Here is a 26,244-nt window from a genome sequence, read left to right on the forward strand (position 1 = left end):
GTGTTGTTGCTGTTTTTTTGTTGCTTTATTCTTGTCTACACGCCGGGGCTCCGCCGGCTCTACAGGTACTTGAGCGTGGGCTGGCGCGGCAGGCCCGGGATGGAGGCCAGGTGCTCCATGACGAAGGCCCGGACGCTGACGGGCGCCGAGCCGCCCGAGGTGCTGATACTCCAGCCCTGGGACTGCACCGCGTTCATCTCGAGGCAGGTGGCGTTGACGGTGCTGGCCGCCGTGGCCGCGCCCTCGCCGATGAAGGAGTAGGCCAGGGCGTACGACATGCCCAGGGCGCCGCCGATGTCGCGGCAGTTGGCCCAGCCCACACTCACCGAGTTGGCGAGCGCGGGCTTGGCCGCGTCCACGCTGGCCGTGCCCAGCGAGTACGACAGGCTGGACTCCATGTGGCCGGCCAGCAGCGCCGCGTCCGACGTGGACGACGTGTTGGACAGCGCGCCCGACGCCGAGGAGCTGCTCACCGTCATGGGCTTGACGTGTGACGCGGGCCGCGGCGGCGTCGAGGTGGAGGACCCCGTGGGGCTGGACGCCGTCACGGTGGACGTCGGCGTGGTGGGCGACGGCGTGGTGGGGGGCGGCGTGGTGGTGGCCGGCAGCGCGGAGGAGGACGGCGGGGACGGCGGCAGCGGCGTGGTCGTCGGCGTGGTCAGCGGCGTGGTCAACGGCGTGGTCGGCGGCGGCACCGTCGACAAGGGCGACGTTGAGCTGCGGGGACATGGGCATTGGTGGCAGAGAGTGCGCTGATGTCGGCGGTTGCAGTGGAAGAACTCGGGCATGGAGGCGCTCCCTTGCCAAGCGGAGTGGCGGCCTGGAGCCCCTGCGGTGGACGGGGTAGGCAAACCCGCCACGCGCACGTTGAGCAGGGTGCCTACCCTCGCCACCGCAGGGGCCCTCCACTGGCCCCTCGCCTACCCTCGCCTCCAACACGACTCTGAAAAGTGCGTCGGAGACAACCCCTCACCTGGAGTGCGTCGGGGCGGCCGAGGGGGTCGTCGGCGTGGAGGCGGTGGCGGCCGTCGTGGTGGTGGTGGCCTCCGCCGTGGAGTGCGCGGGCCTGGGCGTGACGGGCGGCGGGTTCACCTTCTCGTACACCCAGGCGTAGATGGAGCTGATCTTGAGAGCCACTACGGGCCGGTCCGGCACGCAGGGCAGGTACCAGCGGCTCAGCAGCCCCACCAGCAGCGGCTGCTCCGCCTCCACGAACACCGGGTCGCCGAGGTCGTACTGCGGCGTGGCACGTCAACGTCAATACTCTGAGGTGTAGGCGCGGGGTATCGCCGGCTGGCCTTGCGGCTGGCGGACTGACTGACTCACGCCGCAGCGGTCCGGCAGGGGCTCCACGGGCTGCACGCACAGGGTGTCCGCGGGCAGCGCCTCCTGCGGCGCGATCTTCTGGCACTCCTCCGTGCCGCGCACCGTGCCGTGCGTCACGTTCAGCTCCACCTGCTCGGCGTGGCCCGGCGTGGTCCAGCCCACCATGGACAGGGCGCCCTCTGGTCACACAGGGCACACACTGTCACTCTCTAGCGAGGCGCTCGGCGAGAGGGACAGACAGAAAGACAGACAGACCTGCGGGGTGCGTGGGTGGCGCAAGTGCGATGGCGTTGATGTTCTCGCCGAACTGGAAGCTGTTCTCCAGGCGCATCAGGATCACGTCGTACTTGGGGTAGTCGTCCCTGGAAGCAACAAGTTTTTGGAGGTGCGGGCCGTGCGGGTCGCCCAGTCCGCCCAGTCCGCCACGCACGTTGACGTCGCAGCCTCGTGCCACACCACCTCGATGACCTTCTGCGTCGGGGTGTGGTCCCCGGGCCAGATGAAGGAGTCTCCCGCCCGCACCTGTGGGCGGCAAGCTTCAGATCACCCCTCCGACAGAGACGGAGCGGCGAAACGAGTCTCCTGAATCGCACTGCGCTCACCAGGAGGCCCTCGCCGGGGTGGGTCTCGGCGCACTGCGGCATGGAGATGACCCACTGCGGCGCCAGGATGGCCCCCGCGCAGAACTGGCGCGTGTGGCACGCCCCGCACGTCTTCTGCACCGTGGCGATGAACGGGTACATCCCTGCGAGACGGGAGCCGGCGTCAGTCACCGGCTGCGCAAGTTCGGGGCCAGACTGATCGCTCCGCCACGGCGGGATCTGTTCCGGGTGGGACGTCCAGAGACGCTGAGGGGGTCCCCTAGTCGCTCTGTAGACTGATTCCGAGAGTCACTGTCTCCCTCACACCTTCACGGGGCGCCCCGTGAGTGCGAGGGAGACACGGCGACGGAAACGAGACTCTCGGAATCAGTCTGCTGGTCCCGAGGAATCGATCTCGCGAGATATTAGACGCGAGTCCCGCCGTGCACTCACCTGGCTTGATGAAGGGCTTGTTGGGCAGGGCGGACTTGAGCACGGCCACGTCTGCGGGCACCAAGGCACGCCAGGGCGGCGGTAAGTCAAGGCCGTCAAGGCCGTCAAGGCGGCGAGGTAGTGGCTGCCGCCCGGTCTGGCCGGCGGTCGGGCCGGGCGGACCGAGCAGCCAACCAAACGGCTGAAGCGCTTCGGACTGTTCGGACTCGAGGCGCCACCCTTCGGGGTGAAGTTGCGCCGCCGAGGGAGCGGGATGAGGAGAACAAGGACGAAAAAGGGAGGAAAGGGAAGGAAATGGGAAGGAGGGGCGCAGGGCGGCGCAGCGTCGCGAAGGTGGCGCCACCGAGACCTAAGTCGGCAGTAACTCAACACGTGCCATCGCGATAAGGAAAACAAAAGAATACAGTGCGACTGTTTGCTTATTAATTTGGACGCGACCCGACAACGCCAAACAGAGCCACGACCGCTGGAGTCAAACAAGGTAAGCGCTTTGTTTTTATTTGTTTTTGTATTTTTTTTTGTTTTGGGGCGACCTCTTGCTATAAGTGCCGTTTCAGTATCATTTTTTCAGCACTGAAAACACTCTGTTCAGAGATTTATTGGTAACACGAGGGTGTTGCCAGTTCGCAGCCTGCGTTGGATAATATCCAGACAAGCTAGCCAGGTTTCGTCGGGGCTCAGAATTTGATTTTATTGTGGGACTCTCCTCTAAGCAAGTCGAGGGGTCAATGCACTCAGACTCGCTGTGTACCGTCAAGAAACTAAAGTAAAACTTTTCTTTTCGCGAAACGCGCCCTGTCCCGCAGGCCGCGGGCCCTAGGGGCGCCTCTTTACGTTCGAACTCCGAAACAGCGAGAGTACACAGTGTACACAGAGCGGCCGAAGCAGCTGACCCCTCAACAATCGTCCACAGTCGTGCCTCTGGGTCGGGTTGACGGAAGCGAGATATCGAAACGAGCCATCGAACTGCGCACTGTGTCTTCTCGGAGGGTGCCTCGTGCCGGCCAGCCGCCCCTACCTGTCAAGTTTGCTTCCACTTCCTGTCCTTCTCGGCCACTTCCGGCCCCGGGCGACGCCGTCGTGGCTGCGGCCGTGGCGGACGTGGCGGCGGCTGCGGCCGCTGTGCTTCCGGTTCCGGCGTCATCGCCGCTGGGCGCGCCGGGCTTGCGGGTGGCGCGGTGCGTGGCCGTGGCCGAGGCCGTGGCCGTGGCCGGCTTGGCGCTTCTTTTGGAGGCCGTCGTCGAGGCCGCGCGCGCTGCCACCGCGGTGGTCTTGGTGGAGGCCGCGAGGGCGGCGAGGGCCGCGGTCTTGGCGAGGGCCGCGGCGGCCGCGAGGGGCGTTATCTTGGCGGGCGCGGTCGCGGCGGCCGGCGCGCCTAGGCCGCCTAGGCTTCTACCGAGAGCCGGCGTCGCCTTCTTGGCCGCCTCCACATCTGGAACGAGCGAGTCAACGCGCCTGACACAGTGTGTTGGCAACGCTGTTGGCAAACGCTGTTGGCAACACTGTCGGCAACACCCCTGACCCCAGCGCACGCCTGTGTCCAACGAGGGCAGTCCCACAGAGAAACGAAAGGGCGAAGCCGGGCGAAGCGCAGCAAGGGGCGCGGACGGCTCGGGCGTCACTACGGTCACCACGTCGTCGGGGCGGAGGCGCCTGCCAGCCTCAAGGCCAGCCTGAAGGCCAGCCTGAAGCACTCACCGGCCACCGAGGCGAGCGCGGCGCACAGCACGCCCAGGACGACCACGGAGCTGGCGGCGCCCGCAGTCCCCATGCTGTGCAGGCCTGCAGCAGCCTGCAGGCGGGGGCTGGCGGGGGCGGCCGCGCCGGCTCGGGCTACTGGGCGCGGCGGTGCCGACGCCGGCCCCCCGCCGACCCCACCGCGCCCCGCCACCCCCTCCCCCTCCCCCGCCTGGGCCCGGCCCATTAAGCGTGTGGGTGACGCGGTACACGACCAGCAACAGTGGCAATGGGCAATGGGCAAGCGTCAGGCAGCATCCCCTCTGAAGGGCCCTGCACGGTCCCCCTGTTGAGCAAGCCGTGCGGCAGGCTGCCTCTGAACAGTGAGCTCGCCGCAGTCTCTCTCGCACCCCCTGCGGCGCACCCTCTGCGCGCGGTTGGGACGGAGTGGCGAAAGCACTGTTCAGAAATGAGCCTGCAGATGGCTGGAACGAATCGCATCTCTTCGAGGGGTGACCCACTGTAAAATTTCGCGTACAATGATTGTGTGAATGTGCAAGTTTTCTGGTGTTTTTGCCTCACATGTTGCCTACTTACAGGCGTTTTTGCCTCCTGAATGTGGAATGTGGTCAAATTTTGTACAACGAATGTGGACAGCTGTTCCCCCCTCGCATCTCTTGCAGAGAGAAGACCCGCGACGCGTCCGTCCCAACATGAGACTGGGGCCCAATGCACTTTCTTAGAGCCTGTCATGAGTCTCCCGGCAGGCTGCCGCTAGCTGCCGCTAGCTGCCGCCTAGTGGGTGGGCAACCCATCTCGCTCGTCTGCTTTGGTCTGCTTGTTCGTGGCGACGCGACGCGACGCGACACGTCCTTCACGTCGTCGTCGGTTGACTCAGGTTGACTGCAGCGCTACAGAGCTACTTGCTCAAGTCAGAGGCCAATGACCGAGGGGTGACCCACTGAAAAATTTTGTGTACAATGATTGTGTGAATGTGCAAGATTTCTGGCGTTCTGCCACACATGTTGCCTACTTTGAGGCGTTTTTGCAACACATGTTGCCTACTTACAGGCGTCTTTGCCACCTGAATGTGGAATGTGGTCAAATTTTGTACAATGAATGTGGGAAGCTGTTCCCCCCTCGCCAATGACTTTTTCGTGTTGAGCTCTTTGACGAACTCATCTTGAATCATTGTAAGTCTGATGTATTTAAGAGGATGCCTTATGACAAGAAGTTTCAACCTTCTTGGAGTTAGTTTCTGGCCATTACCTCAGCCATAAACAGATGCATGTTTTTATTTGGAAGTGGAGAGTTGATTCAAAAAACAAAAGCATTTTTAAGAGTCTTTATTAAAGGGCTGATGATGGCAATGTCATTTAAAACAAAACTGTGATACAACATTGGAGAATTGGTGAAGTGCTTCAGTTACAAAAGATTAAAAGATATACAAAATAGAATATAAAGCAGTTGCCTAAAGTTTTTTTGCAAGAAACTTTTATTTAATTTTTTGATTGTCCTGATTTTGAAAAAGCAAAACAAAACTTGTTTTTGAGGATGTGTTTTTACACTCACACATACTATATTAATTTATGAGGAGATTCAAGCAAGTAAGGTCTGCAGCGCAGCGCTGATGATGATGATACCTTCAATTATTCACAAAAGACAAGTCTATCTTGGTCTGGTGAAAATTCATTAACTAAGTTACAAAAAGAAGTGTTATATTCACAGCTTGACACTGAGCAATTTACTCATTCTTTACTCAACAAACAAAATTTTATATAAAAAGAATAAGTGTTGTACTCAGCATGGTGGGTTTAAAAAATGTTAATTCACATTTATTTAATAGCTATGTAAGCAAAATTATCTCATCAGTAGGTATTAAAGCACACATAAAATGGTGCTCATGACTGACAGTATTTCAAAATAAAATTTGTGGCAAGACTCCTTCTATCATACAGTGGCGTGCGCAGGGGGGGGGGTCAGGGGGGTCATGACCCCCCCCCTTTGGCCACTAGACAGCCGCCTTAAAGGTAGGCAAATTGCATCACTTTCCCCCTGTAAGTAGGCAAAAAGCATGGCCTGACCCCCCCCTTTCTAAATTTCTACGCACGCCACTGCTATCATAGGACAGTACAGAAAATTTGTGTCCACACTTTCCCCTGTTTAGGCGGGCTAGGTTTTAGTCTTCACAAAAACTGACTTGCAATAGACTGATGAATACTGCATAGTCCAAAGATTCAAATTCCCAATCTGCAGCACTGTCCAAAGAGTCTAATGGGAACCAAGTTCCAGGGAGATTGTTTCCATTCCACACCCGTCGCACTTCAAACAGGCTGAACTCTTGCACCGAAAGTAGTCTTTTGCAATATGAATATACTATATCTTCGTACAGAATGAGGCTCTTGCATTTCTTTACCCTCTGATTTAATTCTATGCAGTGCACTACACACACACACACACACACACAGCACACAACATACATTTGTCAAACATTTACATTTTAGTCCATGATTGAACATTTATTTTAATTTATTGTCCTGGTGTATACCTTCATAGTTTAGATCGTGCCCCAACAAGCATGTATGGTTTTGGGTAGGGGCACAGTGCTTGTGATCTGTGGAATGCTAGTATGTCTTCAATTGGAACTTGCTGCAACAAAAATTTAACGCAAAAATTTAGGAACTGTCAAAATAATGTGCCTAGTACCATAATCAATTCAAAGACTCTAAAGTGAAATTTTCTTGAAAATCAAAATCAAATAGTGAGTAAACAAAAACTGACCGGTGTATTGATGATAGGGCAAGGATACAACTCCTCTGCCACTTTCCCGTTATCCATAATTGCTGCATCCTCAGAGCGCAACTCAAATGTTGAGTCTTTGGCAGGTACAATTTGCACTGACAGTTTATGGCGCTTAGCAGAATCATGCTTGATTAACTCCTGGAAAACGTAAGTGTTCATAAAGTCCAGTGCCAATAATACAAGAATGTTATGTGTTGGTGTCCTTTTATTTTCCTTCTTTTTAATCTATGTAAAGAACTTACCTCATAATGATCAATGATATCTTGTTTGGAGAGAGTTCGCATGTACTCCACTTCAACATTGTCACGATCGAAGTGATAGAGCTGAGACACAATTTCTCTCCAGAATATTGAGGTGAGAGTGCTGAGTTTTTTAGGTTTCTCGAGTCTCTTCACAGCAACAGCCTCCTTATGTTTTTCAAACTCTTCTTCATCCATATCACGGATGAGTTCCTGGTGCATTGAGGAAGGCAACAAAATAAGTAAGTTTTCGCAGTTGTAATAAAAAATGGGCCCAGTCAATGAAAACACTTACATTCATATGAGCGAAAAATGCTTCAATGCGTTTCTCAACATAGTCAGGATCACGACTAGATTGCACTAAAGCCATGAGTCCTTGCTCTGTATATGATCGATGTATTGAGCATCGAACAATGTAGCCCAGTTGTTCCTTTGTACGCAGAATATTGAAAAACGGCTCCTTCAAAATTTGAGCAATTAATTCTAATTTCATATTGTTTTCGGTGCTTAGTGTACCACACTGTAGATAAACAGCGGTACAAGAAGATGGATGTGCAGAGGAATCAATCCTATACACAAAATTGCTCTGATCCTGGAGCTGAATCTGCCTTAGCAAAGTCATTTGTTTCGGTAGCAATGGGCGGATCTTAATCCGCTTTTGAATGGTGTCTTCAACAATACTGGACAATTCTGTAGCTCTCTAAAGTTAGTAAACAAAATATCAGTTGAAATAAAACTGTTGATGACACTACCAGTAATAAACACTAACTGCAAAGTCAACAGAATGTTATGAAGTACCTCTCGTGTGACATTTCCATGGATCAAGAACTCCAAATGAATATTGGACAGAAGCTGTGGGATAAAATCTTCTACATCCTTGTAAGTCAACCCTGAAATGTACAAAGATTTAAGGCTTAGATCTGTAAATCCTATGCTATAAAACTAGAAAAAGAGGTTGAAAGGTGCAAGAGATGAAGGTTGTACCTTCCAGAGCAGCAAGAAGTTCTTCTTTGGTCCATTGAGCATAGAACATCAGCATGTACAAGAAATACATTGCATGGGAATGTGGTTGTTCCAGTTTGAAGTTGCGCAAGGATCGCATGTACTGAAAAAATTATTAAAAATAATTTGTGAATAAAGGCATTTATCAGTGATAAGATAAATTGCATATTGGCATGTTCAGTTACACTACATTTTCTTTAAGAATATCGAAGCGCAGAGGATCCACTTGGAAGTTAACCATTTTCTCCACTAGTTTCTCTAGAAGGACATGCTGCTTATTGCTGTATCCTTCTATCCCCAACTAAAACATAAAAAAATAATGAAGTCTAAATGTGATACAGAATGAGTGAGGTATCAAACTAAAATCATTGTAACCTTTAATACCTGTAAACCAGTAGTAGTGATGATAAGGCTACATCCCAAACCTGCCAGAGAGGCTGCATATGAGTACTCATTAAAGGCATCCTCGAGTAGACACATATACATTGTTGATTTGTTGCAGCAATTCGGATCCAAGTATGCCAAAGGGCTAAAAAAAAATTATCAGTTTAGACCTTTTATTAGAAAAATAAAATAACATTTTGGAATATTTAGTTGCACTTAATTTTAGTTGACTCATTTTACCTCACTATATCAATTTTACAGGAAGTTTTTGGTAGCAAAAACTTGTCATCCTGTTTGTACCACACTCTTGACAGCATAGTCTCTTGAATGATGCTGGGGAATGGTTTAACCTAAATAAATTTGAACATAAGATGAAAGGTTATTTTGAACAGTCTCAGTTAACAGGCAGACTTACACCACAAGACTTACATCAGCAGTGGCTGGCAAAACATTGAAATCGGTGGGAATAAATTCATTTCTTGGTGGCAGAGCAAGATCGGGACAGAGGCCAGCATTGGACCATTTCTGAGGAGAATAATGAGAGGAAAAAAAGGTACTAAGTCAAGAAACATCGCTTACTATACTAATGTAGGGATCTAAATTTCCTATACCTGTAGTATTTCTTCAGAAATAGACTCAAGTTTGTATTCTGTACCATACCACTCTTCCTTCGAGTCCACTATAGCTTTGAAATGTTGAGCTTGAACTGCCACTCTATTTAATTTTCATTGATACGATGAAACAGAAAAAAAATATGTTAGGTAATAATTTAAAAAACTTATGTTTGAAAATTTTTACTGGTATTTACAGTCAATTCACCTCATGTTATCAGGAGTGAGTTTGTTCAAAACTTCATCAGAAATGAGATCTGGCCTCCACTCCTCAAGTAAATAGTAGCCCTTCAGCACATCTTCCATGGTGAATTTCTGAGAAAGTGAACTTGTATGATTACTACATTCCCTGAAACTTTCATGCTGATAGGCATAGACTGACAAATAGATGAAAGCATATTTACAGTAATATTGGATGCAAGTGAGACGACGTAACTTATAGGAGGCTCCTTATCCTTAAATCTGAAATTCATTTCTTTGAGACATTTCATTTCCTCAAAACTTTCCTTGTTTGGACCTTCCTTTTTCAATAAGTTTATGTACTGGAACAAAAATTTTGTTATATATATCTAGTTTTATTTTGGTGCAGGCTCAGTAATTGAATCACTATACAAGTACAGTTTAAAATTATTTACCTGGAATATGAGGGAGATAATGTCATCAACATGATTTAATCCCTCTTCCGATAAGTCCACAGCCACCGTGAACTCAGCAAAGCCACGTGCAGGTTGAGTTGGACCAGCAGTCAGACCATTGCACCAGCCACGGGCGCGCAGAGCAGACAGCACACTTCCAGGACCCTCGTGACCGATAAAGTGCGCAAGGTACCCCGCGGGCTAGAGAACACCAAAGAAACACTATTTTTCCCACACAAAACCAAAATAAGGCAAATTTTCTGAGTAGATTACACACTGCTCACACAAGCTTTGTAGAAATCCGTAAGATCAGGAATGGGGAAGTTGATAACAAGATTACGTAAATCCTTGATGGGAACAACAGACAGTCTTTTCTTGAGCTCATCTGGACCTAGTGGCGATTCAGGCCATGTAGGAGGTTCCACATCATCAATGCACTTCACAGCCGAAAAGTACTCAACGGCCATGGCTTCAAGTTCATCGAGACTCTCTGCACAAACAACACAAACAAGAAGCAGAGTAAAAACGGAGGAAAAGTATGGAACAAATGAGTTACGTAATAATAATTAGAAATAATATAAGTTGAGCTAAACGTACCTCTGCCCAGTATAATCAAACTCATCATATTGGACGAATACCACTTTGAATGAAATTTGAGGAGTTCTTCCCTGACACAAATTCCCATTTCTTTTGGTTTCTCCACAAGTGTTTTTTTGTTTCCTATGGGGGGATAATTTTTTATTGTTATGGGTACAAATATATTGGAAGTAAAATAAGTCTTTCTCACCAGTACCAACCTGTTCCATACTTGGCGTAAGGGTGACCCTTTTTGGACAAAGACTTCCTTAACTGTGAGAGACGCCATGCATCTCTCAGAATATTATTAGCATTTTCTGATTCAATGGCATTTACTTCTTTATCAGTTGCACTTTCTGTGAAAAGTGGAGCAATAAAAAACTGAGAAAATCTGAAAATAAAAAAATAAAAATTATAGTGGTAATGATTACAAAGTAAAATCATGAGAACTGGATTACAAAATGGCAAACTGACATGTCTAAAGTTTCTTTCAGGCGATCTGGGGCAACATCAAAGTAGTAATTTGTTTGATCACTTGAGGTAAATGCATTACTTCTCCCTGCATGATTTGCCAGAAATTTGTTGTACTGATTTTCATCTGGATACTTTTCAGTGCCGAGAAAAAGCATGTGTTCACAAAAATGGGCTAGTCCAGGCAACTCATCTGGATCAGACATGTACCCTGAAACGGACATAAGGAAATGCTTTATCAACACAAACAAACAAGTCGCAGTAATTGGGACACATTTTTGATTCAATCACAGTGGCCCCAGAGAAACACATATTGCTCAGTATCAGTAACCAGGTATGATACGGACCATCTCCATTGTGGAGCTATACATTTTACATAAATGTGTGGCCCCATGCCTCCATAGGTGAATGCCTGGCTGATGGCAACCGTGGCCACTGTGTGTCCATCTTCACATTTTTTACAACTCACCCACAGCAACATCAATACAGGCAGCAGACTTATCAGTAGTATCATCACTAATAACGAGAACTTTCATGCCATTTTCTAAAAGCAGTCCTCTGTACAACCTTTTATCCTCTTCTGATTTAGTGATATTATCATATCTCTGTTTGACCGTCATTGTGGTGTCTGTTAATACAGCAGGACCGATACTGAAATAAGACAAAACAGAAAAGGTTTAGTTAATTTTGTGAAAAACACAGTAATTGAATTTGTAACGGGATTGTACAGCTTCAACACACAAATTTCAAATTTACTGGAAAACCTTGTGAATGAAAACCAAAGTTCATCATGATAAATGACAGTTATGGAAAATGTATTGACAGCAAAAAACAATTATCAGTATTACAAATTGAACGAGTTTGAGATACCAGCTGTATGTGTCATCATCAAGGAACAGGCAGACGTTACATTATCAGTTGGGATCAGCTTAAACCAACCTCAGAGTGCGACGAGCAATAAGAAGGGGTAAAGTACTTCTGGTGAATACGGCCAGCCTCCCAATTTGAATCATGACAAACTGCATCAGAAAGGAATGCTACCATAAAAACAAAAGTGCTTGGCCTCACAGAACCTACACACACATTCTACCTGGCCCTAAGGTACCTCTAAAATTTAGAAAGAACTAAAAGCATATTTCAAAGAAACGATAAATTTTAACAATTACCTTCAAAACGTACGAAGCGGTAGGCACAACCAGTGGGATTTAAGGTATTGCTGACTTGACTTCACTTGACAAATTGTCTGCTGCTAGCAGAGCAGAGCCGTCTGTCACAGCTGCGTCCGAAAATTCCACCAAGCTACGCGATAGACGACTTGAGCTAGGCGAAAGAAGAGGAAGAAAATACCTTCCCGAACATGGCGGACGGCCGCCGTCGGCTGCTAGGACCAATGAGGGGCCGGCCGCCATGTTCGGGAAGGTATTTTCTTCCTCTTCTTTCGCCTAGCTCAAGTCGTCTATTCCGACGCCTCCCACGGCTCTCATTTTCAGAACTACCAACCAGCGCCGTTAAAACGCAGGTGCGCTCCTGCGTTTACTTTTACAATGGAAGCGTTATTTTTTGTGTTCACATGTTCTATTAGTTTAAGTAATACGTGCCTTAAAATCTGTACCACGTCTTCTTAATATTTGTTGCATAAAAAGGCGAGCAGGGACTTTCATACATTTTACATTTCTAAAGGGCAGACTGGTCACTTACTGTGGGCACCAAACTCAAAAATTCACGACGTCACGCACAATCTATTTTCAATTTTGTATGAAATTATCTGTAAAGAGGAAGTAGGTTACATGTAGTATGGTACTTGGTACCTTAAACTATTAGAAAGGTAATTTTGTATTCATGTGCATGTGTCTTTTGTATTCATTCCAGGAGCTGTAAAAACCCTACATGTGTGAGGAAACAAGTTGGACTCTGGGGAGGAAGAACTACAGTATTTGCTTAACAATTTCTGGATTATTTATTCTAATTTTTAACAAATTCCATACAATTAATGTTAATCTAGGAAGGTCAGAAGGGACAAAGTATTATAAATACAGTACAACAGCAAAAGGATTGTTAGATGATGATGTAGTACACAGATTTTAAGACTCGTTAAAACAGGTGAATAATGTTCAAGGGAAGCCATCATCATCTTCTTCTGCCATCTCCTTCGCAAGTTCAAGATCCTGCTGCTCACGTTCACGCCTCTCCTCAGCTGATTCCAACTCCTTACCATAAGATTTAGGTGGGTAGCGCATAGCTTTAACACTCTGGTTGTGTAGATCCAGACAGAAAGAAATTCTCTGATGGAATGCAAGCTGGGGCTCCCTAGTACAGTAAATGTCAGCACTCTCCTTGCTGCGCATATAACCCTTTTCTGGGTCCAGGGTAGCTTCAACAACACCATCACGAATGGCTTTGGCTACAATGAACTCGGCATCTTCAGGGGAATCCAGACCAAGCTTCTTGGCAATGTCTGCTGGTGAAATGCGAGAATAGGAAAGACCAATGGCTCTGATGGCAGTCTTGATAACATTGTGCCTCAGTCGAAGGATGAGAGTATAAGTATGATCAGCTCTGAAAGTTGAGCCAAAGTTCTCTAAAACTTCACCAAATCTATGTAGATTGCCCATTCTTACTGCTTGAGTAAGTTGAAAGTAAGGGCCAAGAGAGCGACGAAGTGCTGCCTGTCTGAATATTTGCCGTTCAGGGATATCACCAAGAAGTAGCTCTACTGTAACAGCCAACTTCTGGGTAGTTTGACGGAAGCCAATAGCAGCATGTTGAGGGGCTTTGCGTAAAGCTTGAACAAGGTGTTTGTGGGCTGCAGTATATTCCAAACGAGCAGCCTTTATACGCCCCAAATAATACAGGAAACGTGCCCATTCATTGTTACTAGCTGTTTCAGGGTAATTGCATTTTGAAACTAGTTTATCAGCTTGGTCATACAGATTGTAGTGCAGGTAGTTGCGCAGCAGACAGTTGATCAGGACTGCTTGACCTTCATAATCGTTGCGCAGAGTAGCTGTACGCAGTCGAGAATGGAAAAATCCTCTGATTTTGTCCAGCTGATTGGTCAGCTCATAGCAGCGCATATGGTAGAAGTAGCACTTCGCTGCAATCAAATCACTCGTACGTCGGTTTTGTCCCATTAACTTGGACATTAACTGCTCTGAGCACTGAACTGCTTCTTGATGTTTACCAGTATCAATCAGCCTGACAAGCACCAAGAGATGTACATAAGCATCGACTTCTGGGAGTAGTGGGGTGGTTGAAGCCTTGCCACTTCTCACTCGTTGGTTTGCAGCAGAGCTGTCTGTATCCATGGGTTCGTCAACAAAGACCAGGAGGGATTCTCGGTCAGCTGATGAGAAGGTAAACAGACCATTGATGATGCCTCTGAGAACTATAGAATTCAATTTCCTTCTGGTGTTAGGCAGAGAGCGTAGCACTCTGAGAAGAAATCTTGGCTCCTTGGTCTGGACAGCTTTTTCAATTTGCCTTGCATGTTCCCGGATGTCTGCAATGCTAAGCAGGTCAACGTCTTTCTTCGAATCTGCAGATTCTACATCTGCTGCTGGGCTATCCACACTCTTCATCTCCACATCTGTTGACACCTCCATGGCAGCAACCATTGCAATGCTGAAACAATAATAAAATGATATCACATCAGCATCAAATTTTTAAGAAGGTATAAGCTTTCAATCAAAGTGGTGATACAAAACATAACCTCATTACATGAGCCTTTAGAACCAATAAATTAAAAGTATGAGAGATATGACAATCTGGGATCAAAATTTATTGAAACACAAAAAAGGAGTGGAATTGCGAAAATACTTCGCAGACTTCAAGGAGAGAGACAGAAGTTTGCTGACTCACAGGCATAACCTACAATAGAAAATATTTAGCCAAGTAACTTATATCCGAGCAAATTTTTCAATCAGCAGTAACAAACGATTAAAAGTCTAATGAATTTAAGTTACTGACCTAAGAAGAGTCTAAATTATGAATGAATATTCATGAAGGAACGCAAGGAAAGAACTGTCAATGAAGTCAGCTTAAATATTAATCCACGGAAAGAAAGGCGCCACTAACAATCCGAGTGAGATAAATTGAAAGAACTTACCTTCAATGGCCCAACAAAGGCTTGGGCAGACGAAGAATCCAAACAAAAGGTACTTTCAAACTACTTCTTTAAGAAAATGCCGACACGGACGACAGCATCCCCCTCCCACAGGCCAATCAAAACACAACACGACTACAAATCGAAATTGAGCACAGCCTTCACGTACTACGCGTGAACAACGTAAATGAGAAATTGCCCGTTCAGTACATCAGCTGGGCCCCCACCACTCTTCTCCCTCTCTTCCACCCCTCCCCGTCCCCGCATGATGTTGTTGACATTGGGCGAAGCTGTAAGTAATTTGTTTATTTCCTTGGTCAACACTGGATCAGTCCTGTGACTTCCAGTATGCAGATGGATAAAGTGTAAACCAAATCCTTTCGGGGGCTGCAGAAGAAACTCTTGATACGTGACAGGCAGCGCTGTCAAAATGACGAGCAAGAACCTTCATTCAACATCGAAGTTGACGGAATTTGCCCCCTTAAGCCCAGAAGACAAACAATCTAGTGTTGGCAACTTCATTGCCAAATTTTTTAAAGGAAATAAACGTGAGTTTTTCATAAAATCAATCGCATAATATAGGCTGTGTCTCTTTTACATAACCCTCTTGCTCTGTTTGGATATTAATTTAACTTTTTCTTGCAGATGAGACCAAAGAGAAGAGTGTTCCAGGATCACCTGGAGGAGAAAGCCGAGGATCAACAAGTGGTCAGGTTAGTATGACACATTTCTGTTTTGTTATTTGCTTCGACAAATTTGATCATTCGTTCTTCATGGCACTATCCACAAATTTCTTGGAATTACAGGAACGATTTACTGATCCTCTCACATCATCAGTTAATTTGCCAACGACAATTGACCCCGGTGTGTCTCAGTCTCAATTTGACGTCAATGTTACTGAAGGACGTAGTCTTCCCAATGTGCTCAAGCGTCTTAGTAACCTCATCGCTCTAAGAAATGTGGTATGTATTCTGCTCTGACTTCCTGTGTCCAAAGTTGAAGTGGCAACATTAATCATTTTGTTTTGTTTGTAGAATCCACAAGCATATGGTGAAACTGACTTAAAACAGTATTGGATGCCTGATGCAGTTAGTCGTGAATGTTATGACTGTGGTGAACGGTTCACAACTTTTAGGAGGCGACACCATTGCCGAATATGTGGGCAGATATTTTGCTCTAGGTGCTGTAGTCAAGAGGTACCCGGCAGGGTATTAGGATGCACAGGTAAGACAATCACATTTGAATCACAAAATCCAAGCAAATTGAAACTATATATTAACTTTTTGTACTATCCAGGCGATTTACGTGTGTGCACATACTGTTGGAAAGTTGTTCACTCATATCTGCAATCAGACTCCAAAGCCGACATATCAGCAGACCTCATAATAAGTAGTGCATCTATTAACATTGCTGGAAGTGAGGAGGACAGACTAGGAGCCAGTTGCCCTCCTCCCAGTACTTACAGTTCCTCCTTACGAAGGAAAACCTCTGTTGGGTATCAAGAGGAGCGTTTTGCTCTAGGGAGGTCAGCATAAAAAATACTGGTCCACTGTTCTCATCAGATAAATTAAGCAATCTGTATTTACTCTTTCAACTTATTTTTCCAGAGACCATCCTGTCTCAAAAATGTTGCCAGAAGACAACCGAACCTGGTTTTTGTATGCTTTATGTCAGCAGTTAGCTCATCCAAGCAAAGGTTTGCTTATGCAAACTGTGCGTATACGTTTAAGAGTTCATCAAGATGTATTTACTGGAAGTCAGCTTGTTGATTGGCTCATTGAGCATGGTAAAGCTGGTGACAGGTTTGTCTATTTGTTCAGTGCTCAGTGCATCATTTATGCTGCTTTTAAACTATTGTTCATTCTTGGAAATGCTTACTATTTTTCAGATCTGAGGCTCTGTACCTAGGAGAAGCCCTTGTTGGAGGTAAATTTGTTGAATCTGTCACTGACGAAGGATTCAGTGACAGCAATGCTTTATATCGACTGCTTAAGGGGGAAGATTTGTCCCTAAGCCAGAGTGGCAGTTATGATAGACCAGACCAAACCTCAGCTGGCCAGGAGGGACAAGAGCCTTCATGGGTAAAGGAAGTGACCCATCGTCTGTTTGAATCAAACACTACAACAGGTAAGCCCATTTAAAATTTCTAAGTTCCAAGTTGTTTCTGAGTAATTGTGATTTATTGCATCCCTGCTTGTATTTGCAGACTCTGAATCAGAAGGTTTGCTTTCTGAAGTAGATGTTGAGGGTAGTATAAAATCCTCTCCTTCTACATATCAACTTGATCTTGACTTAAAGCAAAGTACTGTTCACCTTCGTCCCTCAGCAAACATTTCACCAAACTCACCTTCAACACCTGCTGTTGGTAAGATAATCTTACTGACTGCAATGTTATTTTTGTGGCTCTAATTTATTTACCTCAATCATTCCTAATTCTTATTTTCCAAACAGGTGAATGGATACAACAATCACCCCAACCCACATCTCCCTCCAGTGAACTCTTGAGTTATGCCTTACTCCACTCAAGTCAGAGAAACCAAGATAAAGATCCTGTTCCCTGGCATCAGATTGCCCAACTCAGATCTGACAATGGCGATCTGCAAGCATACACAGCTCTCAGGTAAATCTATTTAACTATCTATCAAATCTCATTGACATTAAGGGATTGTTTTACGTATTACTATTTATGTTCTGCTACCCTATCAGTGAAAAGTATGGTCAGCACGAACAAGTACTTCTGAACCAACTTCTCTACTCTGAGGGCCTTTCCCAATCCTGGGCTGATATAGTCATGCCTCTGGTACATCAAATGGTGGCCGTTGTTCACCCCGACTCCACTAATGAGTCTGAAGAAACAGATATTCGTCAGTAAGTGCCTTGTGCTATAACTATTTTTACTGCATATTATGTGTAGCATTGATAAATAATATGACTCCTTTCTCATACAGTTATATCCAGTTCAAAAAAGTGACTGGTGGAACTCGGAGTGAGTGCAAGATATTGAATGGTATCGCATTCACTAAAAATGTTGCTCACCGCTCAATGAACACTCGTTTGGAAAACCCGCGGATCCTTCTCTTGAATTGTGCCATTGTTTACCAAAGGGTGGAAGGGCGATTTGCCTCCCTGGAGCCTGTCATGATGCAGGTGCAGTGTCAAACTTTGGGATTAAAATTTTACCAATTGATGTCATGAAACTGAATGATTTTTAAATGTCACAGGAGCAAGATTATTTGCGCAATGTAGTTGCTCGCATAGAGGCCCTTCAGCCTGATCTTATATTGGTGTCAAGAAATGTGTCTCGTCTTGCTCAAGAGTCTCTAAGGATGCTTGGTGTCACACTCGCACTGAATGTGAAAATTAGTGTTTTGGAACGAATTTCAAGATGCACTCAGGCTCAAATCATAATGTCGGTTGATGCCCTGATAGGACGCCCTCAGCTTGGTACTTGTAAAAAATTTTACATGTGGACCTTCAAAACGGAACAAGGTAGTAGCATACATATTTGGGCATGCCGAATGACATGCCGGGCATGACATATACTTGATCAAATTTCTTTATTTTTCAGGTGGCTCTAAAACATTGATGTTCTTGGAGGGCTGTCCATTGCCACAATTTGGCTGTTCAGTCTTGCTTCGAGGAGGAAATCAATCAGAACTCTCACGTCTGAAAAGAGTTGCACGTCACATGGTCTTTTGTCGTTACCATTGGCGCTTAGAGTTGTCATATTTAATGGATGAGTTTGCTCGTCCCCCAAGTATTACAAATGATAGTTTTTTTGAGGAGCCTATGAGTAGTGACCAATTTGAAAGGAATAATCAAAGTGCAGTAGAAGCTCATCTGAATTCCCAATCAAAACCAAATCAGAAGGTAAATGTTGATCCAAGTGTTTCTCAGAAGTCTCGTAGGAGAAATAGTTCCGACCAGCCAGATACCACCAAGAGAGTAACAGCCGAAAGCATAAGTGACTTCAGTGATCCACTGCATCAGTACCTCACCCTGGGAGAGGAAGCAAACAGTGTGCAAGCCAGTGGAGCCCAATGTCTTGCTGTTGCCAAAATACCATACTTGAACCAGTTTCGTAAGGCTCTAGACGACACCATTCTTTCAGTGTCTCCATACCTCAAGGTACTGTAGGGCTTAAAGTTTCCCTTGTTTATGCAAAGTTACAATGCTTACCTAAAAATTTGTTGATTGCAGTTCACTGTTCCCTACTTGGAGACAGATCAGGGACGCTCCTGCATATTGCGTCAGTATTTTCCATCTGAAGTTTATTGGTCTGAACAATTTCATGAAAATGAAAGCAGTAGAAGCCGAGGTGGAACCGGCATTAGTTGTGAAGTACCTTCCTATCCATGTGATTCTAAGGTTTTTATCAAAGTTTCTACTGATGGAAATATATTTTATCTTTATTGAATTTGTTAATTCAGGAAGCTATGTTTTATTCTCAGCTCGCTCCAAAACACAGCTTTATGGAAATGAAAATAACTGTTGAAGCTTCTAGCAATGAACTGCAAGCTATTTTAGCACATTTTCGAGCTTGTGGAGGACGTATTTCTCCTAATCACACTCTCCAACCGACTCTGAGTCAACCTGCCCAACCGCATCAGCCAGCTATATCTGATGAAAGCAACATTGATGTTCTGGATCCAGGCAACCATCAACATTTATGTGTGTTATTTTGCAGCTACTCAACCTTCTCTCAAAATGCACCTTCCTTCTGTGTCAATCCATGGTATGGTTGTTTTTTTAATAATTATTAATATCATCATAGCGTTGATGATGCTAATGAGAATTTGTTCTCAGGGTTGTGAAAATGGATTTTTATGGTCGAAATGATATTACCTTGGGTAGCTTCTTAGAGCGCTATTGTTTCCGCACAACTTTTACTTGCCCGTCTCAAACATGCACAACATCAATGCTTCAACATGTGCGGCGTTTTGTGCATTACCCAGGCTGTGTCCAAGTCACATTACAGCTTGTGGATGGAGTTGGCTCTCTTCCCTCTAATGATCACATTCTTATGTGGAGTTGCTGTAGCCAATGCAGTGTGGTAAGGATCTCTCAGTTACTATTCAACAAGGTAAATCCTTTTAACATGAAAAAAATAAACAGGTTTGTCTTTTACAGGTTTCTCCTGTTACTCCAATGTCACCTGATACTTGGTCTTTGTCATTTGGAAAGTACTTAGAGCTGCGGTTTCATGGAGACATGTATTGTCTCAGAGAAGAGCATGTTGACAAAGCTGATCAAGCATCCTCTCCATGTTCTCATTCTCTTCATCATGACTTCTATCAATACTTTGCTTACCGAAACATTGTAGCATCTTTCAAGTTAGTATTTTCTTTTCTTTTCTGTTTTTGGTAATTTGGTAACAAGTCTGGTATTATTTTGTTTTATGCCCCCGTACTGCCGGATTAAAGTAACCCTGTTAGATCTTACTTTACCAGAAATTGGCCCTCGGGAGCCGCGGGCTAAACTCTCTAAACGTGTCTAAACGCTCTAGACGTGTCTAAACGCATGCACATGGCAGAGAGGGTTTCTAATGCAGAGCTCTACATGTTGCAAAGAGAGGGGTTATGTGATTGATTGATTGAAATTTCCGATGTATTTTCCGTAGGTATTCCCCTATATTTATATGGGAGGTTTCCCTGCCTCCAGAGCTTGTCAAGCTGGACTGGGAAACACAACATATGGCTTTAGTATCAGATGAAATAAGTGACATTGCTGTTGCTGGGCAAGAGGTTTTCAGTCAAGTACTAGAGCGCATCTTTGAAACATACTCAGAGGATTCTGGTAAGATATCCTCAAGGATTTTGTTGTTGCCAAATCTATTGTTTAATCTAAACTTGTTGGTACTTTTTCCTCATTTGCATTAGGATTAAAAACTCAACTCCAAAAGGATCAAGCCCAATTTAAAGCAAGGGTTGAAGAGGTGCTAGATACATGTCATCCTTTAACAGGTAGTGTACCATAAGATAAAAAGAGCCATCTCATCTATAATTTGATTTTAGAGCAACGTTGGTAATAATTATTGCTCATTATATATTAATGCAGATGCAGGACACTGGAAAATATTGTGGCAGCTAGAGGATACAGTTGTTGACCTTTACCGCCTTATAATTGAAGCCGTGGCTAACTGGAACACACGGTTTAAAGCTTTGGAAGACCGATCAAGAATGGCTAAAGGATCAGTGAATGTTCCTCATGAAACTGCTGATGAGGTAAGACATTTTATCTCCCTTCCCTTTCTGTTATCTTCTGTACTACTTGTATATTTATTATTCACTGACCTCTCCATTTTCCAGGCAATACTCCATTCCAAAGAAGAAATAGCAAAAGAATCAGACCAACATTTCTCTGTGTCACAAACTAGCATACCAATATGCTTTGAAACACCAGGAAACTCAGACAGTAAGCATTTGTTTTTTTGTACCTCAATATAAAATTTTCATTAAGTTTGTAAATTAATGTTCCATTTCAATTTACTTTTACAGAAGTTGCATCCGTTGGATCAGCATCCAGTGAACTTTTATCAGTGCCATCTGTTGATGTTACTTTCAGTCGTCTATCATCAACAGTAGATTCTGAAGCAGACTCTCTAACAGACCAGTCTGAACCCCCAACTCTGCAGTCAATGCAATCCAAGAGTGTTAAAACTATTTTGTCTCAATTCTTGCCCTCAGGCCCAATGCTCTCTTCTATATTGGTAAAATAGTACTCAGACTCAAGCAATGTCATTTTTAATCCTTGTAGAGGATTTTCATAGTTTAGGTTTCTTGTTTCTTTTTAAGGTTCCACAAAAACTCCAAGAAATTCATATCATGCCAAGGTCAAGTGCCACTATTCCTATTGGTGTGAGGGAAAGTCAGCCCAGCACCATAATTGCCCATGCCCTTGCAACTCACGACTATCAACGCAGTTTAGATGAAATGGTTAGGCACCCACCTTCAGAAACTGCTAACAGCTCAGGGTAAGCATAGTATCACCTTTCACTGCAGTGGAATTTAAATAAACCTGTGGCACTGTATTCTCTCACTAACATGGGACCTATAAATTTCCATTCACCACCAAGCACTTCCCTTTTTTTTAGACTTATCAGGAATCTTGTACTTGCCATCCTTCTCACTGTCTGTGTCACGTTGGCTTAAGATTTTTAAAATCCATTCTACAGTATTTACACCAGTTGATTTTTATCTATGCAATTATTGTCATGGCCCCTCATATTTTTTCTATTCAGAGCTTCCATAGCCCCTAAAAAAGTTCAAGGATATATTGAAAGAGAAAGAGATAAAGATAAAGATCGAGATAGTTTGAATGGGGAGTTATTGCAATCTTCTGAACTCCGGCGTGGGGGTGTTTTATCTTTCTTGCGGGGATCACCCAATGCGTAAGCTATCATTTTGGTTTCTGCCTGCATGACTTTTAGTGGCTTACTTGCACTAGACTGAAAATACAAATTTGTAGAAAATTGGTGGTAGTTTAATGTTTTCTTAAATCAAGTGAGCATTCCCATTTCCTGATCTAATTTTCAGAGCAACTAAAGATTCTGGTAACATTGAAGGTGTAGCCTACACAACTAGTGTAACTAACCCTCCTCCAAATGCTGCACCTGATGGCCCTACAACTAGTGGCATTGGCAGCCCAACCACAGCAGCAGCTCAACAAAGCCCCACTTACATTGAGGTATTTTTCAGAACCTCTTAATTTATCCTTGAGCTGATTTGGGAGTTTTTGCAGAATCTCAACATTGTTTCCTTTATGTTTAGGTTCAGTTCAGCGATGCCTCCACCAACTTTTACTGTCGTATTTTCTATGCTGAAGAGTTTCTAAAGTTGAGACGCCTCATTTGGCCTAGGGGTGAAGAGGCCTTTATTCGTTCTTTGGCTCATTGTGTCCATTGGGCAGCTCGTGGAGGCAAATCAGGATCAACATTTTGCAAATCAAGAGGTTGGAATCAAAAATTTAAATTTTAGTCACTTTTTTCTCTTATTTTTTAAATTATTACATAGTTTTAACATGTTAAACTTTTTATTGTAGATGATCGTCTTGTCATAAAGGAGATGTCAAAAACAGAGCTCAGTCACTTTTTGGATAGAGCTCCTCGATTCTTTTCATACATGACTGACAATCACAAGAACCATCGTCCCACCTTGTTGGGCAAAATATTGGGTGTCTATCGTATTGTATTCAAAAATGATTTGACTGGGGCTGCATCAAGATCAAATCTTCTCATTATGGAGAATTTATTTTATGGCCGTGAGGTCAGCCATAAATTTGATCTTAAGGGTTCAATAAGAAACCGGTTGGTCAACCCTGGGTCTGAGCCACGAGAAGAAGTTGTTCTGCTGGATGAAAATTTATTGAAGAGTAAGTTTTACATGCTTTTGTTAATTTTAGAATTTTGATGTTTCTAATGAATTGTGTTTTTTTCTTTCTAATCTAGTCACCCGAGATATGCCTCTATATGTTCTTCCCCATGCCAAGTCTGTGCTCACTCAAGCCATCAAAAGAGATACAGAGTTCTTGACTTCCCAGTCTGTCATGGATTACTCTCTATTGGTCGGTCTTGATCAATCTCGTAAGGAGTTGGTGGTTGGAATAATAGGCAAGTATGCTCTCTATTTGTGTCATAACAAATACAAACTACAATTAGGGAAGTTAATTTTATGCTTTCTTTCAATTTGTTTTAGATTACATTCGCTCTTTCACTTGGGACAAGCGCTTGGAAAATGTTTTCAAGAAAGTGGCTGGCCAGGGTAAAGCTCCAACTATAGTTCAGCCTGAAGACTACCAAAGCCGGTTTATAGCTGCTATGCACAGTTATTTTCTAACAGCTCCTGATAGATGGTATGGCTTTGGGAAAGGATTTCAGTAATACACCTAATACAAATCTGTGCATTGTTTTACTATATTATTTTTTTAAAGAAAAGAATAAAGAAAAGGTTTCTGTGATATGTATTGTTAAGATATACAGTTGCATATAAAAATATTGAATTTGGTTGGTATATGCGCACTGTAGGTTTCACAAAAAAAAAAAATATCACCTGATTCAATTTGAGAGCAGGTTTATTCTGTTGCAAGTCCATGTTATCTGTTGTAATTTTTCTTGTCACAAACAATATGAACCTTACTACAATTGTTACTTTATGTGCAGCATTATTTGCTTCAATTAGATGAAGTATGTGTACTGAGTTTTATAGGATATGCAAGACACCTTGTTCAGATTTATGATGAACCCACAACTGTCAATTACTAAAAATTGAGCCTGCTGTGATATTTCTTGCTTTAAATTGTTCAAAGTATATGATATGCTATTGTTATTTTTATGATTGTGTTTAATAAAATAAGTCCCCACTCAAGATGCTCTTGAAACGAAAATTCTCATTTATTACTCTCTCCTCCCTTTTTGCCCCTCTCACACAGTATATAAAATCTGGGACCAATAGCAGCTCAGACTCACAGTCACACACGCACACGAACCGCCCGATGGCAGCAAATCCGATCCGGGCCCCGGGGGCGTTGCTGCAGGTGCATCATGGTCTACATGGGGTCGAGGAGGATTTCGACAACGGATACAGCTAGAAAGGCATGTAGGGGTAATTTTGGAATCGGGGCGACGAGACAAAACCAACGGTGCCAGTTTCAAGTGAATCGGAGAAGTTTGGACCTGGGTTCAAATCCCAGTGGGGTATATTTTAAACATTCTTTTTATTTAAAATTTTGCATACAGTAGTTTCAGATGTTTTTGAGGGTGCTGATGACGAAAATAACATCTATTTTGAGCCCAGACTCAGGTTCAAATCTCGTTAGGGTCAAGCATAGGCGATATTCGCACATTTCTAAATTTACGGGACGGGCCAAAGTTGCCGATGTATATCGCTACTTTTCCTGTTATTCTTGTGAGCAACGACGTGCCGCCCCTGGCTAATAGCCAATCGATCTCGGCCAGATCCCTGTCCCAGTAAAGCTCCGCGCCGGTGTCGACGCATAAAGACATCAGCGCAAGTGTGTGTGTGTGGAGGGGGGAATGGGTTCTTTGGTACCCCCACAGCCACAGTGCACTGTCTGCTGCCTGTCATGGTAAAAACGGCCGGGGGGGGGGTGGTTGCCTCATATCCTCCCCCAGCCCGTATCGACCACTGACGTCACCGTTTGAGGGGCGGGGGCTGGCGGGGGCGGCGGGGGCCCGGTGGGGGGGCAGCAAACTCTGTTGAAGGGGGTCGGGGGTGGGCGCCTGGGCGGCCAGGCGGCCTCAGCCATCCAGGGCGGCGCGCCACCCTCCGCTGTCTCTCCCTCTCTCTCTCCGCCACCCTCGAGCGTACGTCGTGGTTCGCCGATGCACCGCGAGATAGCGCCACGGCCGCAGCTGTGGGACGAAGGGGGCGTGGGGGCCTGGGCCGGGCCTGGGCCGGGCCTGGGCCGGGCCCTGCAGCGGGACGGAGACAGAGCGCCCCGCCAGCGGGCCCCACCGCCACAGTCCTCGGGGCGCTCCCTCCGCGAGCACGTGGCGCACGTGAGTGGAGTGGACTGCCACCACGTCGCGGTCCCGCGGTCGGTCCGAGCCAAGCGCCGCCACGCGCAGCGCGCAGCGCGCAACGCACCGCGGACGCGCTGGGGCCGCCCCCGCAGGCCCGCACCAGGCGATCCTGGGCGAGGCGAACCATGCCGCGGCCGTGACGGGGCGCTCCAGGACGCAGCCCCGGCCAGTGGCCACCAGGATGACGGGGGCGGAGGCCCCGCTGCCCTCACTGCCCTTCGCGCTGCCGGGCTCGGGGAGCTCCGAGCAGGCAGCCGCCGCGTCGCGCCCCGCCCCGCCCCGCCGCGCCGCGCCACCAGCTGTGTCAACACACCTAAACACAGCTGAGACGGTGAGTGTCCGGGGAGGTGTCCGAACGCCAGCCAGGCCTTGTCTCCACGCCACGCAACTCGTCTCCATGGCGGGCGTCGCGCCCAATTTCAAGGTGCCGTCCACCACGCTGGTAGTCCTGGCGGCGTGGGCCGGGACGGTACGGCCGGGACGGTACGGCCGGGACGGTACGGCCGGGACGCCAACCAGAATGCTCGACGGGGCGGCATTCCCGCCGTCGATGCCGCGCCATTCCGCGCCACTCCCCAGGGACCCCGACGACCCGGAACGGGCAGAGCGGACCGGAACGGCGGGGGAATTCCTCCAGCACAGCGGGCCAGAAGACCGGTGGAGGTGGCAAAAACTCTGGACGCGTTTTGAGCTCCAGAGTCGCTAAACAGGACTCGAACCGAACGTGTGACCCCACCAATGGATTCCTCGTTCGGAGAGCAATCCATTGGAGGGGTTACTCCTTGGGTTACTCGTTCGGTTCTAGTACCATTTAGTGACTCTGGAGCTCAAAACGCGTCCAGAGA

The 26,244-nt window shown here is 46.2% G+C and overlaps 4 protein-coding genes across 7 annotated transcripts; 1 reads left to right on the plus strand and 3 right to left on the minus strand.

The window, feature by feature from the left end:
* Positions 1 to 23: 23 nt before the first annotated feature.
* On the minus strand, positions 24 to 4,137 carry LOC117647351 (brain-specific serine protease 4-like). Its single transcript, XM_034389070.1, has 8 exons — positions 4,059 to 4,137; positions 2,361 to 2,411; positions 1,929 to 2,071; positions 1,757 to 1,848; positions 1,582 to 1,688; positions 1,327 to 1,505; positions 974 to 1,236; positions 24 to 534 (listed from the first exon to the last, which is right to left on the minus strand). The coding sequence occupies exons 1-8, from the start codon at positions 4,129 to 4,131 to the stop codon at positions 60 to 62; spliced, it is 1,383 nt and encodes a 460-aa protein (XP_034244961.1). The 5' UTR covers positions 4,132 to 4,137; the 3' UTR covers positions 24 to 59.
* A 1,231-nt stretch (positions 4,138 to 5,368) lies between these two features.
* Positions 5,369 to 12,080, minus strand: LOC117647137 (insulin-degrading enzyme). Of its 2 annotated transcripts, XM_034388682.1 has the most exons (21): positions 11,924 to 12,049; positions 11,697 to 11,776; positions 11,227 to 11,408; positions 10,761 to 10,968; positions 10,508 to 10,677; positions 10,308 to 10,430; positions 9,995 to 10,200; positions 9,711 to 9,911; positions 9,480 to 9,617; positions 9,284 to 9,390; positions 9,076 to 9,178; positions 8,894 to 8,989; positions 8,705 to 8,814; positions 8,465 to 8,609; positions 8,271 to 8,381; positions 8,063 to 8,183; positions 7,877 to 7,968; positions 7,374 to 7,778; positions 7,082 to 7,291; positions 6,819 to 6,977; positions 5,369 to 6,686 (listed from the first exon to the last, which is right to left on the minus strand). In XM_034388682.1, exons 2-21 carry the CDS (start codon positions 11,768 to 11,770, stop codon positions 6,588 to 6,590), a joined length of 3,060 nt encoding a protein of 1,019 aa, XP_034244573.1. In that variant the 5' UTR covers positions 11,771 to 11,776; positions 11,924 to 12,049; the 3' UTR covers positions 5,369 to 6,587. The 2 variants fall into 2 exon arrangements, with proteins under 2 accessions (XP_034244573.1, XP_034244574.1); XM_034388683.1 differs by lacking the exon at positions 11,697 to 11,776 and having other exon boundaries at positions 11,924 to 12,080.
* Positions 12,081 to 12,690: 610 nt separating this feature from the next.
* On the minus strand, positions 12,691 to 15,016 carry LOC117646949 (probable 26S proteasome non-ATPase regulatory subunit 3). Its single transcript, XM_034388341.1, has 2 exons — positions 14,863 to 15,016; positions 12,691 to 14,378 (listed from the first exon to the last, which is right to left on the minus strand). The coding sequence occupies exon 2, from the start codon at positions 14,369 to 14,371 to the stop codon at positions 12,869 to 12,871; it is 1,503 nt and encodes a 500-aa protein (XP_034244232.1). The 5' UTR covers positions 14,372 to 14,378; positions 14,863 to 15,016; the 3' UTR covers positions 12,691 to 12,868.
* Positions 15,017 to 15,073: 57 nt separating this feature from the next.
* On the plus strand, positions 15,074 to 24,234 carry LOC117646948 (1-phosphatidylinositol 3-phosphate 5-kinase). 3 transcript variants are annotated; one of them, XM_034388339.1, is made up of 30 exons: positions 15,074 to 15,151; positions 15,253 to 15,407; positions 15,505 to 15,572; positions 15,666 to 15,821; positions 15,894 to 16,083; positions 16,156 to 16,384; positions 16,467 to 16,661; positions 16,748 to 16,986; positions 17,066 to 17,224; positions 17,311 to 17,479; positions 17,566 to 17,727; positions 17,808 to 18,006; positions 18,081 to 18,348; positions 18,428 to 18,987; positions 19,060 to 19,227; positions 19,311 to 19,594; positions 19,666 to 19,912; positions 19,990 to 20,192; positions 20,480 to 20,655; positions 20,739 to 20,822; positions 20,917 to 21,083; positions 21,168 to 21,273; positions 21,357 to 21,568; positions 21,654 to 21,832; positions 22,100 to 22,249; positions 22,395 to 22,545; positions 22,629 to 22,809; positions 22,900 to 23,229; positions 23,306 to 23,467; positions 23,553 to 24,234. In XM_034388339.1, the coding sequence occupies exons 2-30, from the start codon at positions 15,290 to 15,292 to the stop codon at positions 23,735 to 23,737; spliced, it is 5,697 nt and encodes a 1,898-aa protein (XP_034244230.1). In that variant the 5' UTR covers positions 15,074 to 15,151; positions 15,253 to 15,289; the 3' UTR covers positions 23,738 to 24,234. The 3 variants fall into 3 exon arrangements, with proteins under 3 accessions (XP_034244230.1, XP_034244229.1, XP_034244231.1); XM_034388338.1 differs by having other exon boundaries at positions 15,091 to 15,407; XM_034388340.1 differs by lacking the exon at positions 22,100 to 22,249 and having other exon boundaries at positions 15,091 to 15,407.
* The last annotated feature ends 2,010 nt before the right edge of the window (positions 24,235 to 26,244 follow it).

Source organism: Thrips palmi, unplaced genomic scaffold (assembly GCF_012932325.1).
Source record: "Thrips palmi isolate BJ-2018 unplaced genomic scaffold, TpBJ-2018v1 HiC_scaffold_2, whole genome shotgun sequence".
Lineage (NCBI taxonomy): Eukaryota > Metazoa > Arthropoda > Insecta > Thysanoptera > Thripidae > Thrips > Thrips palmi.